Source organism: Mus caroli, chromosome 7, assembly GCF_900094665.2.
Source record: "Mus caroli chromosome 7, CAROLI_EIJ_v1.1, whole genome shotgun sequence".
Lineage (NCBI taxonomy): Eukaryota > Metazoa > Chordata > Mammalia > Rodentia > Muridae > Mus > Mus caroli.
In genome coordinates, this window is record NC_034576.1 from 106,009,566 (window position 1) to 106,026,193 (window position 16,628).

At 36.8% G+C, this 16,628-nt stretch overlaps 2 protein-coding genes across 2 annotated transcripts; one reads left to right on the top strand and one right to left on the bottom strand.

Annotated features, from left to right (window-relative positions):
* Positions 1 to 1,919: 1,919 nt before the first annotated feature.
* Positions 1,920 to 2,879, top strand: LOC110297212 (olfactory receptor 51G2-like). The gene has a single exon (XM_021165952.1). It carries the CDS (start codon positions 1,920 to 1,922, stop codon positions 2,877 to 2,879), a length of 960 nt encoding a protein of 319 aa, XP_021021611.1.
* Positions 2,880 to 10,859: 7,980 nt separating this feature from the next.
* Positions 10,860 to 14,858, bottom strand: LOC110298005 (olfactory receptor 52Z1-like). The gene is made up of 2 exons (XM_021167061.1): positions 14,840 to 14,858; positions 10,860 to 11,824 (listed from the first exon to the last, which is right to left on the bottom strand). The coding sequence occupies exons 1-2, from the start codon at positions 14,856 to 14,858 to the stop codon at positions 10,860 to 10,862; spliced, it is 984 nt and encodes a 327-aa protein (XP_021022720.1).
* Positions 14,859 to 16,628: the final 1,770 nt, after the last annotated feature.

The following is a 16,628-nucleotide window of genomic DNA, read 5'->3' on the forward strand; positions in this document are numbered from 1 at the left end:
AATTGCAGTTTATAAACTAATCTTAGCAACACATGGTAAGTCTGTGAGGACTGATTTGAAACTGTAGTCATAAGGAATGGAAAGTGGACAGTCAAAAGCAAGTCTTGCTAGAGTTTTACAGGAGGACTAGCCGCTACTGGATAGACAGCTGCAGCACATACTTTTTTTTTTTTTTTTTTTTCAATGAGAAACAATAGCTGTGTAGACTGACCTGTAAACTAATTTTTCTGGTTTGGATGCAATATCTCCGTGGTTTGTAGCAAAATATTGCCAAAGTTTCAGTTGATAAAGGATGCAACTTTTGTATATACAGCATTATATATAGCTGAATCTACACTTAAACTACAAAATAATTCAAGCTGATGGGAAACCAGAGAAACATTGTTTATCATGAAGTGATATCTTAATTTAAAAAAAGCAGTCTGTTTAATTTTCCTTAAATTTTGTATTTTTCTTGGTTGTAATATTTACTTTGAAAATTATACATTGTTTCCCTTAAATATATTTTACTATATAATTAGCTTTCAAAGTAACAATCCAAATTACTGATATTGTGACAGCTCTCACAGACCTACACAGGTTCACAAAAACTAAATAGTAGCCTGGGAATGGGGGACTGAACACAAATTCTCACCCCTAACTAAAAAAGCTATTTGTAACTGATAGTGGCTAGCACGGGAAAATCTTTTTCTCTATGGTAGTGTTACTGCTTATAACAGCTATCAGATTGCATGCGCAGGTGTAATTGACAAACGAAAAACTAAAAACCAAAACAAACATCAAAAATCCACAGACCATGTGTTTGTCTAAGTAAGTGTTTATGTGTGTATGCATTCTTTTGTATTTATATTTTTATCTTATTGCTTCTTATCTGTTTTTCTGTGTTTTTGAAAGAGAGAAAGGGAGATAGGAAGGGTCTGGGAGGAGTTAGAGGCGAGAAAGGATAAGCACAATATGCATTATATCAAAATTTTAAGTAAAAAGAAAAGACGAGCTACAGTTCAAACCCAAATCATATTTGGAGTCTATTGTTTGAAGAAGCCAAGGTTATGACGTCAATTAAACAACAAAATAGGGAAGAATGAGATCTGTGTTAGTCTAAGCTTTATTGATTTCTCTAAAGATGCCTTGTGAATGCAAACGCCAAATTTGACAGGTTAATACATCAATTTAAATCTCTGCAGGATTTAGTCAGTGAAGAGTTGGTGTAGAACCTCTTCTCAAAAACATGTCTTTGGAAATTATTAAGCTAAAACTATGGTCTTCTAGTTGTATGTATATGCACAGTTAGGCTGCCGTTTTGGAAGCTCATGTTTAAGTGGGTGTTGAACGAGACTGCAGAAATGAAGGAACTGTGGGTACAAAGTAGTGTTTTTCCATCAATTTGTTTGTTTATTCACTTTACATGCCAGCAAGGCCAGTGGTGCCTTCCCAGTCCCGCAGCACTCACATGCCTCTTCTCTCTTCCTTTGCTCCTCCCCTTCACTCCTGAGAAGGGGGAGGTCCCCTCATGGTACTAACCCACCTTGGCACCTCAAGTCACAGCAGGACTAGGCATATCCTTTCCCAGTGAGGTCAGGTAAAGAAGCCAGATAGGGGAACAGGATCCACAGGCAGGCAACAGAGTCAGGGTAAGCGGCACATGGCAGTTGTTGCGGGACCTGCATAAAGATCAAGCTGCACATCTGCTACATATGTCAGAGAGTACGATAATTTTAATGGACAATAATCGATGATGCTGAGAAAGGGAAAATAGTTTTAGAATGGCCAAAGGAGTTATTAGAGGTTAGCACTAGAGTCTCCTTTGTTTACTTTTTCTTTTTCACCCATTCTTTTTAAAATACAGATCCTGGACTTGTCAATGCCTTCCCCACTAGAGAGTAACAGTGGACTCGGACTTCACTATAACAGTCAAACCAATGGCACCGTCAAATTCCAGTGGCAGTGTGTCCTCCACATTCTATCTCACAGGTATCCCTGGCTATGAGGAATTTCACCACTGGATTTCCATCCCATTCTGCCTTATCTACATTATTGGGGTAACAGGGAACTGTTCCATCTTGCACATTGTACGAACTGACCCCAAACTCCACGAGCCCATGTATTACTTCCTGGCAATGCTTTCGCTCACTGACATGGCCATGTCCTTGCCTGCTATGGTATCACTTTTCAGGGTGTTGTGGTCTATTTCCCGAGAAATCCAGTTTAATATTTGCGTGGTCCAAATGTTTCTGATTCATACTTTTTCCTTCACTGAGTCATCTGTGCTCTTGGCCATGGCTCTTGACCGTTACGTGGCTATTTGCCATCCCCTGCGATATGCTACCATTCTCACGCCTAAACTTATTGCTAGGATTGGGATCGCAGCCTTACTTCGGAGTGCTATACCACTCATTCCTCTCCTGGTTCGTCTAGCATTCTTTTCCTTCTGCCGCTCCCATGTCCTTTCTCATTCTTATTGTCTGCACCAGGACATAATCCGCCTTGCCTGCGCTGACATCAGGTTTAATGTTATATACGGAATGGTTGTGATTCTTATGCTGTGGGGGATGGATTCTTTAGGTATTTTAATAACTTATGTTTTCATCCTTCACTCAGTGTTAAGAATTGCATCCCGGGAGGGTAGGCTTAAGGCACTCAACACATGTGCATCCCATATCTGTGCTGTGCTCATTCTATATGTGCCCATGATAGGGTTGTCTATTGTCCACCGTTTTGCCAAACATTCCTCTCCCTTTGTTCATATCTTCATGGCTCATATTTACTTAATGGTGCCACCAGTGCTCAACCCAATCATCTATAGTGTGAAGACCAAGCAGATCAGACAAGGAATCTTTCATTTGATCTGTCCCCACAAAATCAACTCTTCTGCAATGTAAGCATATCATCAAGGCAACAAGCTATTAGTACTGATGGTGTGACGCTATGGTAAATATTTGCATGTTGTGTTCAGGCAAAACACATGCAAAGCAAAATTAGAGGCAACTAAGTTACTGACAGGCTCTTTAGCATTCACTGTTGATACTAGGACTAGATAAAGTAGCCTCACACATACTTTTGAAATTGTAGTCAGTTATTAATGTATTAGAGAGAAATGTGATGCAAATCACGGGCTTTTCTGTTCTTGCCTGTAATAACCTTAAGCTTCATATAAAGAATCAATCCACAAATTTCCTTGAATCAGCAAAACCCAGTTCTTTTTGCTTTTTGACATTTGATATAGAACTTTACATGACCTTTTATATTTCATTGTTTTTAATGATTATTATTGTGTTTGAAGTATGTTTATTCAATCATAATTTATAGATGGTAAAAACTTGATACAAAGTGTTAAGAATTGCACTTAAACTCTAAGACAAAGCAGACATTGCTAGCTGGCATGCTGCCTGTGTGTCATCTTTAAAATATAAAGGTATGCAAATTCTTTCATACCTGGGATGTATAGTCTCTTTAGAAGGGAGTAATATCAATATCAATTTTCTTTACTTGTTTTGTGGGAATGACTATAACTTTATAGAATTCTGAAAATAATTTTGTCATGTTCCCACAGATTTTTAAGAGAAGCCAAAAACTGTGATCCATTAGTTTAGTGCATGCTTTAATAAGAATTTGGGGTGAGGAACACCTTTAAATATTTTCAAATGCAGCTGAATAAGGATTAATAATTTAGAATTTTGGAAGAAGAAAACATGATATTCCAGATCCTTTCTGTAGGTGACTTTTCATTGTTGTTATGTTTGTTTAATTTTAATTTTTTATTTAAAATTTTCATACAATATATTTTGACTATGTTTTCCTCTCAAGTCCTTCCAGATCCTCTGATGTCTCTGATCACTAGATAAAAATCAAATCTTCTTCTAGTTTTGTAATAACCCAGTTCATATATATTCATAAATTGTGGAATAATAATTGGGAATGTTATTCATTTTGGTAGTACACATATCTCATTATTTGGTTTGAATGAAAAAATAAAGTGGAACTGATGCAAAGATGCTTTGTATTTTCTGATATGATCTGCCTTACTAGCTGGTAATGTATACTCATATATCTTATTCTAGCTACTGTCCTAGAATTTGACTTGCCTTAGTGTGAAAGCAGCCTTTAACAATTATTGGATGTATAAACAATGAAAAAATAAACAAGTTACTGATTTTTAAAAATAGGGTAATTTGGGTGTTATCCTTTTAATACTAACATTGTAATGAAATCACACTTAATACAATGCAAAGATCCTAGAAAACTGAAATTAAGATTTTGAATTTCAGGCAGTTGGTTCACACCTGGAGAACCCATGACTTCCATACTGCTCCTTGATGGATTTTGCTTTTCCTACTTATGTCTCATTCCTCCATGTTTGATTCTTTACTTGAGCCTACTTGTTATTTTTCTATTTTGGCACATTATATTTGACCAAAGAAGCATTAATTTAAAAAAAAATCAAGAACTATTAATCTCATATAGAAGAACATCTACTTTCTAAAATAATTACAATAAAATTTCCTTTAAAGACACCATTTTGAGAAAATAACATTTTTTTAGCAATTGGAAATTGTATAAATGTAGAAGCATTTTAATTCAGTAACATGGCTGCTCTGGCAAGGGATCATATATCCAGCTGGAATACAGACAGGCCACACACCTTTAATCCCTCTGGCTGGAATAAGGCATGCCCTTAGTTAGTTAGACACAGGGACCTCCTTTGGTCCCTGTGTCTGGAATACAGACATACCTTTAGTATACCTTTAATCCCAAACAATGACATCAATTGAGGGGCAGAGAAGGTGACCAATCAGAAAAATGTTTGACGGAGAGTCTAGCGTAAGTCCAATTTTCACAAAACAAACAAACAAACAAACAAACAAACAAACTAACTAACTAACAAAATTTAGGGAGAGAGAATTCAATTCAATTCAATTCAATTCAATTCAATTCAATTCAATTCAATTCAATTCAATTCAATTCAATTCAATTCAATTCAATTCAGTTATGCTCAGCTTAGTTTGGTTTAGTTCAGTTGAGTGTAGTTGTGGACAGTTCAGTTTAGACCAGAGCAGTTTTGTTCAGAGCAGTTGTGTTCCTGAAGTGCACAGTCAGTCTTTCTAAATGTAGCAATTAAGTCAGAAGCCAAGAAAAGGCAATTTTAATCAGGCACCTTGGAGGGGAGTTTGAGCAAGAACAGCTGAGTTGAACCATCCATGAAGAGATCAAAGGAGTTAGAAAGAGCCAGTAAATGTCTTCAACAAAATTGTAGAAGAAAACTTACCTAATCTAAGAAAGAGATGCCCATGAATATATAAGAAGCCTACAGAACACCAAATAAATTGTATCTGAAAATATATTCCTCCAATCACATAATAATCAAACACCAAATGCACAAAACAAAGAAAGAATATTAAAAACAGTAAGGGAAAAAGGTTAAGAAACATGTGAGAATTACACCAGACTTCTCCCCAGTGACTATGATAGCTAGAAGATCTTAGCAGATGCCATACAGACCCTAAAAGAACACAAATGGCAGTCCCGACTACTATACCCAGCAAAACTCTCAATTACCATTGATGGAGAAAAAGATATTCTGTGACTAAAACAAATTTACACAATATTTTTCCACAAAAATTTATTAGTCCTTCAAAGGATAATAAATGAAAAACTCCAACATAAGGAGGGAAACTACACCTTAGAAAAAGCAAGAAAATAATCTTCTTTTAACATACCAAAAAGAAGATAGCCACAAAACATAATTCCACCTCTAACAACAAAAATAACAGGAAGCAACAATCATTTTTCCTTAATATCTCTTAATATGAATGGACTCAATTCCCCAATTAAAAGACATAGACTAACAGACTGGATATTTAAACAGGGCCCACATTTTTCTGCATGCAAGAAACCCACCTCAGTGACAAAGACAGACACTACCTCAGAGTAAAAGGCTGGAAAACAATTTTCCAAGCAAATGGTCCAAAGAAACAAGCTGGAGTAGCCATTCTAAAATCAACTTTCAACCTAAATTTATCAAAAAAGCTAAGAAAGGACACTTCATACCCATCAAAAGAGAGATGTACCGGGAAGAACTCTCAATTCTGAACATCTATGCTCCTAATGCAATTGTTCCCATATTCATAAAAGAAACTTTACAAAAGCTCAAAGGATGCATCACATTGCACACATTAATAATGGAAGACTTCAACACCCCACTCTCAGAAATGGATATCGTGGGAACACAAACTAAACAGACACACAGTGAAACTAACAGAAGTTACAAACCAATGGATTTAACAGATATCTATAGAACATGTTATCCTAAAACAAAACAATATACCTATCTCTCAGCACCTCATGGTACCTTCTCCAAAATTGACCATATAATTGGTCACAAAACAGGCCTCAACAAATGCAAGAAGATTGAAATAATCCCATGCATCCTATCAGATCACCACAGACTAAGGCTGATCTTCAATAACAGCATGACCAATAGAAAGCCCACACACATGTGGAAGCTGAACAGCACTCTACTCAGTGATAACTTGGTCAAGGAAGAAATAAAGAAAGAAATCAAAGACTTTTTAGAGTTTAATGAAAATGAAGCCACAGCATACCCAAACTTATGGGACACAATGAAAGGAGTGCTAAGAGAAAAACTGAGCTCTGAGTGCCTCCAAAAAGAAACTGGAAACAGCATACACTAGCAGCTTGACAGCACATTTGAAAGCTCTAGAACAAAAAGAAGTAAATAACGAACTATAGAAATGATCCCTGAAAGTATAGCTAGAGAAAGTACCCAAGGAGCTAAAGGGATCTGCAACCCTATAGTTGGAACAACATGATGAACTAACCAGTACCCCGGAGCTCTTGTCTCTAGCTGCATATGTATCGAAAGATGGCCTAGTCGGCCATCACTGGAAAGAGAGGCCCACTGGACTTGCAAACTTTATATGCCCCAATATAGGGGAATGCCAGGGCCAAAAGAATGGGAATGGGAGGGTAGGGAAGTGGGGGACGGTATGGGGGACTTTTGGGATAGCATTGGAAATGTAATTGAGGAAAATATGTAATAAAAAAAAAAAGAAGTAAATACACCCTAGTGGAGTAGAAAGAAGGAAATTATCAAACTCAGGGCTGAATTCAACCAAGTGGAAGCAAAAAGAACTATACGAAGAATCAACCAGACCAGGAGGTGGTTCTTTGAGAAAATCAACAAGATAGATTAACCCTTGACCAGACTAACCAGAGGCCACAGAGACAGAATCTAAATTACCAAAACCAGAAATGAGAAGGGAGATATAACAACAGAAACAGAAAATTCAAAAAATCATCAGATTCTACTATAAAAGCCTATATTCAACTAAACTGGAAAACCTGGTTGAAATGAACAATTTTTTATACAGATACTAGGCACCAAAATTAAATCAGGATCAGATAAATGTTCTAAACAGTCCCATAACCCCGAAAGAAATAGAAGTAGTCATTAAAAGTATCCCAACCACAAAAAACCCAGGACCAGATAGGTTTAGTTCAGAGTTCTCTCTTTATCTCTGCCTTTCTGTATCTGTCTCCTTCTGCCTCTCTCTCTGTCTCTCTGTATCTGTCTCTGTCTCTGTCTCTTTCTATGTGTGTTTGTGTGTGTTCTGCTCAGCTCTAGACAGCTTTTTCTTGCTATTCTAAAAGCTCCCTGTTTGAGAGAGCTATATCTGCTAGTAAAAATTTCAAGAGCTATTTGGATAGCTCATGGGGTTTCTATTCTTTTATTATTAGATATTTTTTATTTACATTTCAAATGTTATCCACTTTCCTGGTTTCCACACTGAAACCCCCCTATCCCCTCCTTCTCCCCCCGGCTCACCCACCCACTCACTCCCACTTCCTGGCCCTGGCATTCCCCTACACTGGGGCATCAAGCCTTCACAGGACCAAGTGCCTCTCCTCTCACTGAAGGTCAACAAGGCCATCCTCTGCTACATATGCAGCTGGAGCCATGGTTCCCTCCATGTGTACTCTTTGGTTGGTGGTTTAGTCCCTGGGAGCTCTGGAGGTCTTGGATCATTCATATTGTTGTTCCTTCTATGCGACTGCAAACCCCATCAGCTCCTTGGGTCCTTTCTCTAGCTCCTTCATTGGAGACCCTGGGCTCAGTCCAATGGTTGGCTGAGAGCATCCACCTCTATTTGTCAGGCACTGGTAGAGCCTCTCAGGAGACAGCTATATCAGGCTCCTGTCAACAAGCATTTGTTGGCATCCACAGTAGTGTCTGGGTTTGGTGACTGTATATGGGATGGATCCCCAGGTGGGGCAGTCTCTGGATGGCCTTTAATTCATTCTCTGCTGCACACTTTGTCTCTATAACTCCTCCCATGGGTATTTTGTTCCCCCTTCTAAGAAGGACTGTAGTATCTGAAAGACCCACAATGTGAGGACTCCCCCACATTCTGACTCAGGAGAGGCGACACCCCAAATCACACAAGAAACGGTCTTGCTGCAACTGCAAGAGGATTTTTATTCAAGAGCGCTCTCGGGCCCATGGTCATACACCACGCAGAGGTAGAGGACCATGGCGCCCTGAGTAGCTGAGTAAGGGGGTATTTAAAGGAAGAAACCACAACTCAAGGAGGGCGTTGTTGGAAAATACCAAAAATACTGGTTAAGAGTCACAAGGAAGTACAAAGTCACAAGTGTCAGGTTATCTCTCAAGACAGTTTCTAAGAGCCCCTAACAATCTAAGAGCCCCTAACAATAAATAGCACATTTGCATTGCAGGTTCCAGCAATGGTCAGGGTGGGTCAGGGTGACTTTCTTTGAAAGAACACTCTTTGAACCCAGGAAGCGGGTGGGTGGAGGAAGGAATGTCGCTATCTGTTTTATGACCAGCACCTGGAGCACTAAGACACAAAACCCACACTCCCAAGCCTGGGCCCAAAAGCCTCGAATTTTGTTACTTCTTCAGTATCCACACTTTGGTCTTCCTTCTTCTTGAGCTTATCTCGGATAGTCTTCTGGATGTAATGTATATGCCAGGTACAATAGGATGCAAATATCATGACACTTAGTTATTGGGAACTAAACTAGGAAATTTACATGTGTTTATATAGTATAACAAAAGAAAAAGTCATGATTCGTATACACATGTGTCCAGAAGCTTAAAGAGGAGGAAAACCAGTTCAAAAAATTGTAATAAAAAATAAACTATAAAAACTTTAGAAATAGCCGGACATGGTGGTGCACGCCTTTAATCCCTGCACTGGGGAGGCAGAGGCAGGCAAATTTCTGAGTTCAAGGCCAACCTGGTCTACAGAGTGAGTTCCAGGACAGCCAGGGCTACACAGAGAAACCCTGTCTCGAAAAACAAACAAACAAAAACAAAACAAAAACAAAACAACAACAACAAAACAAACAAACAAACAAAAACAAAAAAACAAAACCTTTAGAAATACACAGAAAAAGCTAAATAGCCAAATAAATCCACTGAATGTTACTCTAAGCTTTCCATGATTTATCTAATTGAGAAGTGCTCTGACAGAGTCTTATTTTCAAATCAGCATATTGTACTACGAGGTATTCTGAATTGACCTAATATGTCAATCTGACCCAATTCCAGTCAGTCATTTCTATTGTATCAGAGTCATAGTCCCTTAGACTACTACTTCAGCAATGCTCTCCTGCAGGTGGAGTGTATAGCAATCTGGCTTATCTCCTTCCTGAGTCTTAGATACATATTCATCTTATTTTTGGACATCATATAATCAGATGTTTCACAAAACAGCATGCTTGTGATATTCTTAATCCAAACAAAACAAAATTGAAGAATGTAAAACTAAAAAGTTTTAGTACACGAATGACTGAAAGTCTGTAAGAAATAGATATTTTCTGGAAAAATAAGGGGGAAGAATTTGAATGATGGCAAATTGACCCTTGACGCTTGGAGGAGAGTTAGTCTTCCAAGGGTGGGCTTCCTTATAACTATCCAACGCATAGTGTTCAAGCCTTGAAAACACCCCCCACACACACACACCCACACACTCACACACACACAGACACACACACACACACACTTAGCAGGTTCTATTTACCTATATTTGCACATACACAGACACGCATAAATAGGTATGTACCAAACATAATCAAAGGTCAAAGAGGTTATTGATTTAAGACCGGGTGACTAGGAGGATTTTGGGGAAGGTAGGGAAGGCAGGGAGGAAATAAAAGAAAGTCATATAACTCTGTTTAAATTAAAACATTAGAAGTTAAAACAATAAAGCAATGTATTTTATGCATAGGCTCTATACATAAAGTGTATATTGGGGAGTTTGTTATATATGACCATTGAGATTAATTATTTGATTAATTGAATTGTTTATCTGGTGATTATTTATGAATTCATTCATTTCTGTTGTTCTTGAGATTGGTATAATTAGTAATTTCTGGCTTAGAAAAGCTATTATTTTATTCTCTCTATGGATAACTGACATAGAATAATACATATAGCATAAAACATTTAACTCACTTTAGTATGCTGATTCCCCCTTGATTACTGTAATATGTTGATATATTCCTCAAAGGTACTTATATTTCCTGTTATCTTCCTATTTATGTCATAACAATAATTTTTGCAAGTAATATATATTCCATAATTTTATTATTTTAAATTTTTATGTTTTTTTACTTAAATTTTCATACAATATATTTTATTATAGTCTCCCCCCCATACCAATTCCTCCAAGATTCACTCTACTGCCCTATACATGCAATTTATATTCTTTCTCTTTTGAATCCCATTGAGTGTTTTTATTGAATGTTATATGTTTCAGAGCTAGATCTAAGCAGATTGTTTCGGATTTTCATTTAAGCCTCATTTTTTATTTGAATTACCTGTTCTTTGCTGTTTCAATAGACTTGAATAATGTTTGAGAACAGGTTCCTACTACTCGCATCCTAATCTCTTTGGTCTTTATTCCATAAACAATGGGGTTCATGGTTGGGGGTATCAGTAGATAGAGATTTGCCAGGAGGATGAGTGTATGCCTGGACACATGGTGCCCAAAGCGATGGGTAAAGAAAGAGAAAAAGGCCAGTGTGTAGAATATTAAAATGACGCAAATGTGAGCTCCACAGGTGCCAAAGGCTTTTGTCCGTGCTTCCTTTGATGGCAGTTGTAGAACACTTTTCAAGATTAGCCAGTAGGACAAGGAGATGAAGACAAAGTCCAGCCCTGTCGTGAGGAGAGCAGCTGAGAGACCATAAATGCTATTTAAGGTAAAGCTGTTGCAAGCCAACTTGGCAATGCCCATGTTCTCACAGTATGTGTGACGGATAATGTTGTTTTGGCAAAAGTCCAAACGGAGAATAAGTAGAACACCTGGAGTAACAACAGCCACACTCCGAGCTATCAGCGCCAGCCCAACTTTACCAATGAGAGAGCCTGTAAGCAGGGATGTATAATGCAGTGGAATGCAGATAGCCACATAGCGATCAAAAGCCATAGCCAGTAAGACAGCAGATTCAGAGAGAAACAGAGCATGGACAAAAAACATCTGTGTGAGGCATGCAGGGAATGTGGCTTCCAAGGGGCCCTGCCAGAAAATAAGCAGCATTTGGGGTACCGTGACAGTACAGAGGAGGACATCATTGAATGCCAACATGGCCAGGAAGAGATACATGGGTTCATGGAGGCTCCTGTCATAGACCACCACTGCCATGACCAGCACATTTCCCAACACAGCCAAGACATACATGAAGCTGAAAGGTATGGACATCCAAATCTGAATATCTTCTAATCCTGGCACACCAGTAAGCAGAAAGAAAGTGAGCTGAGTAGGTGTAGTGTTGAGTTCTATAAAAGAGAGGTGTGGAAAATTTTATTACATGAGAAAAAAAGATCCAGAGTAAACTGCTTCAATGTATTAATGATAGTGAAGTCCCAATTAGTTTTGGTGTGATGAAGAGAAAGGAGTGGAAACCATAAATGAGGTCATTAGAAGTGGGCTAGTGTATGGAATGCTCTTCTGACGATCCCTTTTGCAGAATAATTTCCTTTGAAACTGTGGATAAAGCTGTTGCAAGCCATTTTCTGTGACTATAAAACACTCATTTTCTGTGATTGATGCCATCTGTTACAGCCAAATGATTATATTTGGTTTTTGTACTTTTATTCTAAATGTCTATATCTGTTAAATAATAACTACAAAAGTCATGGTTTTCTTTATTGCTCCATCTCAGTAAAGGCTGGAAAGAATATCACATTTATTTAAAAGATCACCTGGTATATAACTGGCAGCAATTGCCTGATAATCCTTTAAGATTCTAATTCCTTTTAAAGTAATAAATTGTGTACTCTTTTTCTTCTCCCCTTCCTGCTTCCCTCTCTCCCTTTCTCTCTATATTTATACATGTGCATATTTATGTGTATGCATGTGTGTATGTGTGTGTATGGGGGTGTCATGCATGGTATGTCATGATATACCATGGTATACAGTGCCTGCAAAGGTCAGAAAACAACTTTCAGGGCCCCATTCAATTTTCTTTGGTGAGCCATCTCATGGGCCCCAAGAGAGAAATTCTTATTTTCTATTTGAAAATTGGGAAATGTTTTTATTGTTGCCCTAATTTTTTACTATCAAAAGGAATAATTTGATTCACTTGTCTCTCATTCAAATTCTCAAAGACAATAACTGAACAAACCTAAAATTTAAAGTACATTGCAAAAGTTAAATTATTCATCCACAAATTAATACTGCTGCTCAAGAATCAGAACATAAAGTCAGATAGAAGTTTAATCCACTGTAGATTGTCATTTAGAACAAGCCACAGCAGAGAGTCAAGGCTCATCACTACTCGCTACCTAACACTGTTGGGGCTCTCCACGGAGAAGAAGAGAAATATCTATTTTCATTCAGATCCATCAAGAGAAAAAATGAGAATGTACTAATATTTTTATAGCCACGAGTCTTCTTTTTATAATGTTATTGAAAATTGTAATGATACCAAGGGCTATGCAGCAGGAATGACAAATGGCTGTAGACTAATGGAATGCAGCCCACAGATTATCAGAGCTACATGGATGAGCCTCCATGTGACACGGAACCAGGGACTGTTTCCTGTGGACTGCATGCTGTTGTGGAATTCTTCTCTGATTTGCTACATTCACATCTGCCTTAATCTAAGAATTATAAGAAAACTTTAAGGGGGTTCCAAATCTCTCATTTGGCAGTATTTCTGGCACTCATGATAATCTCTTTTAGGCATTGCTGATAAAGCAGATTAATAATTCAATCACTAACCTAGAGAAGAACTTAGAAACATAGATTGTCAACAATGACTCCCACCCTTAGAAAATATTTGGAAAAATAAAATTGTTAGTGAAGATAGGTTGAGATGTTTTTACCACTGGCTCTGATAGAAAAAAACAAATCTTAGGGAACAATTTAAAATTCAGAAAGACACACTCTTTTAGTTAAGCTAGGGACCCTTTATGGTCAGGGAGCAAGAACAGTGGCAACACTGTGTGACATGACTCTCACTGAGGCTGGACTAGTGATAATTGACTTTTTTTACACCCATTTTTGTCCTCAGCTTCCTGATATGATTTGTTAAGAATTGCTGATGAGTAGATAGGCATTTTGAGGTTTTAGGATAGATATGATTGATTCTTATGTAAAAGTTTAGATTTGCGATTTTTTAAGATTCTTACAAGATTACTTTTAAAGATAAATAATGAAATAATTACTTCTTTCTTTGTAACTGCAAAATGTTGCCTACAAGTAAGAGAAACGGACTAAGAAAATTATCTTGCTTGCTTGCATTTTGTTAATCTTTAACAAGTTGCTTGGTTACAAATGTACGTTAGTTTGGGGAAATAAGCGTGTTTTCTTTACCTGCATGATGTAATTTAATTTCTTGTAAGGGCATTGGAAAATACACTATTTTTTCATAGTCATTTACTAGAAGAAAGCTAAACTATAACCACATTGTAATTTTATACTGCTTGAAAGATTTTGCTGGGATATATAAACTATGGAAGAAAGAATAAAGTATGGTGGCTGGAACACTATTTCTCTCCCATCCATCAACTCTATGTGTATGTGTGAATGGGGCCTAGAACATTGTTCCTTCCATTAACCAAGTGTGTATGTATGCATATTTGTAAAGTTTGTGTGAGAGACTGGAGCATCTGTCAACTATGTGTATGTGTAAGGTTGGTGTGAATGGGGACTTGAATGTCCCTTTGTCTTTCTTTTGCTCTCTTAATTTCTTTCACTTTCTTCTCTGTATTTCCACTTTTTCCCTCTTGCCTTACATGTAATAAGGAATAAACACATTTATTTTCTTTTATACTTCAGGGACACACACATGAAATAGATAATTCTTTTCAATAGAAGCAGGATAATTATTTCATAAGATACCATTAGGTCCACTTTTTCCTCAAACACATGAGGTAGAAAACTTGCACTCTCTAGCTTTGTTTTATCACAAAAACACAGAAAATATCAGATATTTAAGTAGAGGACAGACCACATAACACACTAGTAACTGCCATTATAGTTTTAAAATGATAACATTTGGAAACATTTATGCATGCTTACTAATAAGCCTTTTTCCAAAATTAAAACAATCTTTTCATGCAATGAAATATAAGGATACCAACTACTTTTCTTAGTCCACTATGCCAGTTTTGTATATGCAGAATTCCAGCCATTTAATAATATACAAATTTACAAATCCAGAAATGATAGTTTTCAGAATCTATAGTTTTAACCATTGAAGGATTATAATTTGCCTTGTGAGTTCATAGTTTTTCTGAGTCAATAAAACATTAGAGAAGGAAAGGTTTGTAAACTATGTTAATTACCTTTTATTGTGATATCCATAAAGCTTGTGTGAAATAGCCAAGCCCTACTGATATGAGCACAGAGGCGAGTTGTACATATACCTCTCTGTATTTCACACTGATAATATTAACATCAACCAAGGGAATAGCATCTACCTGGATAGAGAGGTCATTTGAGAATTATTTTCACTAAGTAATTCTTTCCACAGCTGAGACCACAGATAGAATTTGGTTATCTGACTTGATCATGCCTTTCATACCTCTGAAGTGATAATTTGATATTGTGAATTGTACTATTTTTAACCCATAATAAATAGCTTTGCAAAGTGTCTGTACATTTTTCAATGTTCAATCCTCATATAATAGTATAAATATACAATTTTCCCATTCCATATCTGCTATGAAACATGAATGCCTTCTGCAACAGAATGAAACTTCCGTAAGTTCCTGTATCTATTTCAATAAAATACTAGATGTCTCTTAGTGCAATTTTTGCGTGTGGTGATGAGGGAGATGTACAATGTGGTATTTGAAGAACTCACACATTAGTGTAGATTGAAAAAAATTTAGAAGGCTAGGTATGTTGTCCAAGGCCTTTACTCTCACAACTTGGGATGCTGAGGCAGGTGGATCTCTATGGATTTGAAGTAATGCTGTTCTATATAATGAGTTTTAGGCTATCCAGGGCTAGAAAGTGAGATTCCATCTTAGAAAACCACTAAATAAAAAATAGTAATAGATTATATTCTATTGAACAGTTGTATGTTTGTATAAAATGTAAAAAAATTAAACAAAAAGTATTCACAAATAGGAATGACAAAGTGAAGGTGGGAAGGTTCAGAGAATTTGTCAGATGATACTCAGGTGTATCAACTGTCTCCATGTGATTCTGTTCTCTAACAACATGAGCTTAATCCATGTCATGAACCATGTATGTTTATATTGAAATGTTTTAAACTTTTGGTCACATGAGAATAACTACACTCATAAAACAATCTGATATATATATATATATATATATATATATACATATATACACACATAAAGAAAATGACTAATTTCATTGTCAAAAAATTCTCTTTAGTTCTATAGGTATAAATTCATTCATAAAATTTATCTCGCCACATAAAACTAGGTACAATAAAGAAATTACTCCTGTTCATTTTTATTTGATTTTCATTTTGCTGTTATAATTGAAAATATGTTTATTTTGTCACATTAAGCTTCTATATGAAACACAAAATTTATAACATGAATTTTAAAATAAAATTCTTCCATTTGCAGAAGGTATTGATTAATGAAAAGTCTCATAAATCATTAAAGTTCTAAGAATAGGTGGCTATTATGTCCTTGTCTCTAAATTGGTCATCAATATCACCTTCTCCAAGGCCCAGGAATAGGGCCCCAAAAGATTTCAAGAGCCTGAAGATAGGGCAGAAAAATTTACAGAACTCTGTCTTTAGATTATGGCGTGTCCTTTAAAATTATAGACACACTGCAGCCATGGTTACCTACATAAAATATTTGTGTGTGTGTGTCTGTCTCTCTGTCTGTCGGTCTGTCTGTCTCTTGGTCTTTCTCTCAGCACACACATACATATGTACACATACAAACAAACACACATAACACACATGTAAGTAGAAGAGGGAGGATTAGTTGGTAAAGAAGAAAGCTTCTACTGGAGTAGGGGGGGGAGAGGGAACATTAAGGACATGAATCAGAACAAAATACATTGCTACATATATGAAGTTGATAGAAATAAAAAAAAATAGCAAAACAAGAAAAGAAAAGAGAGGGGAGGGGAGGGGAG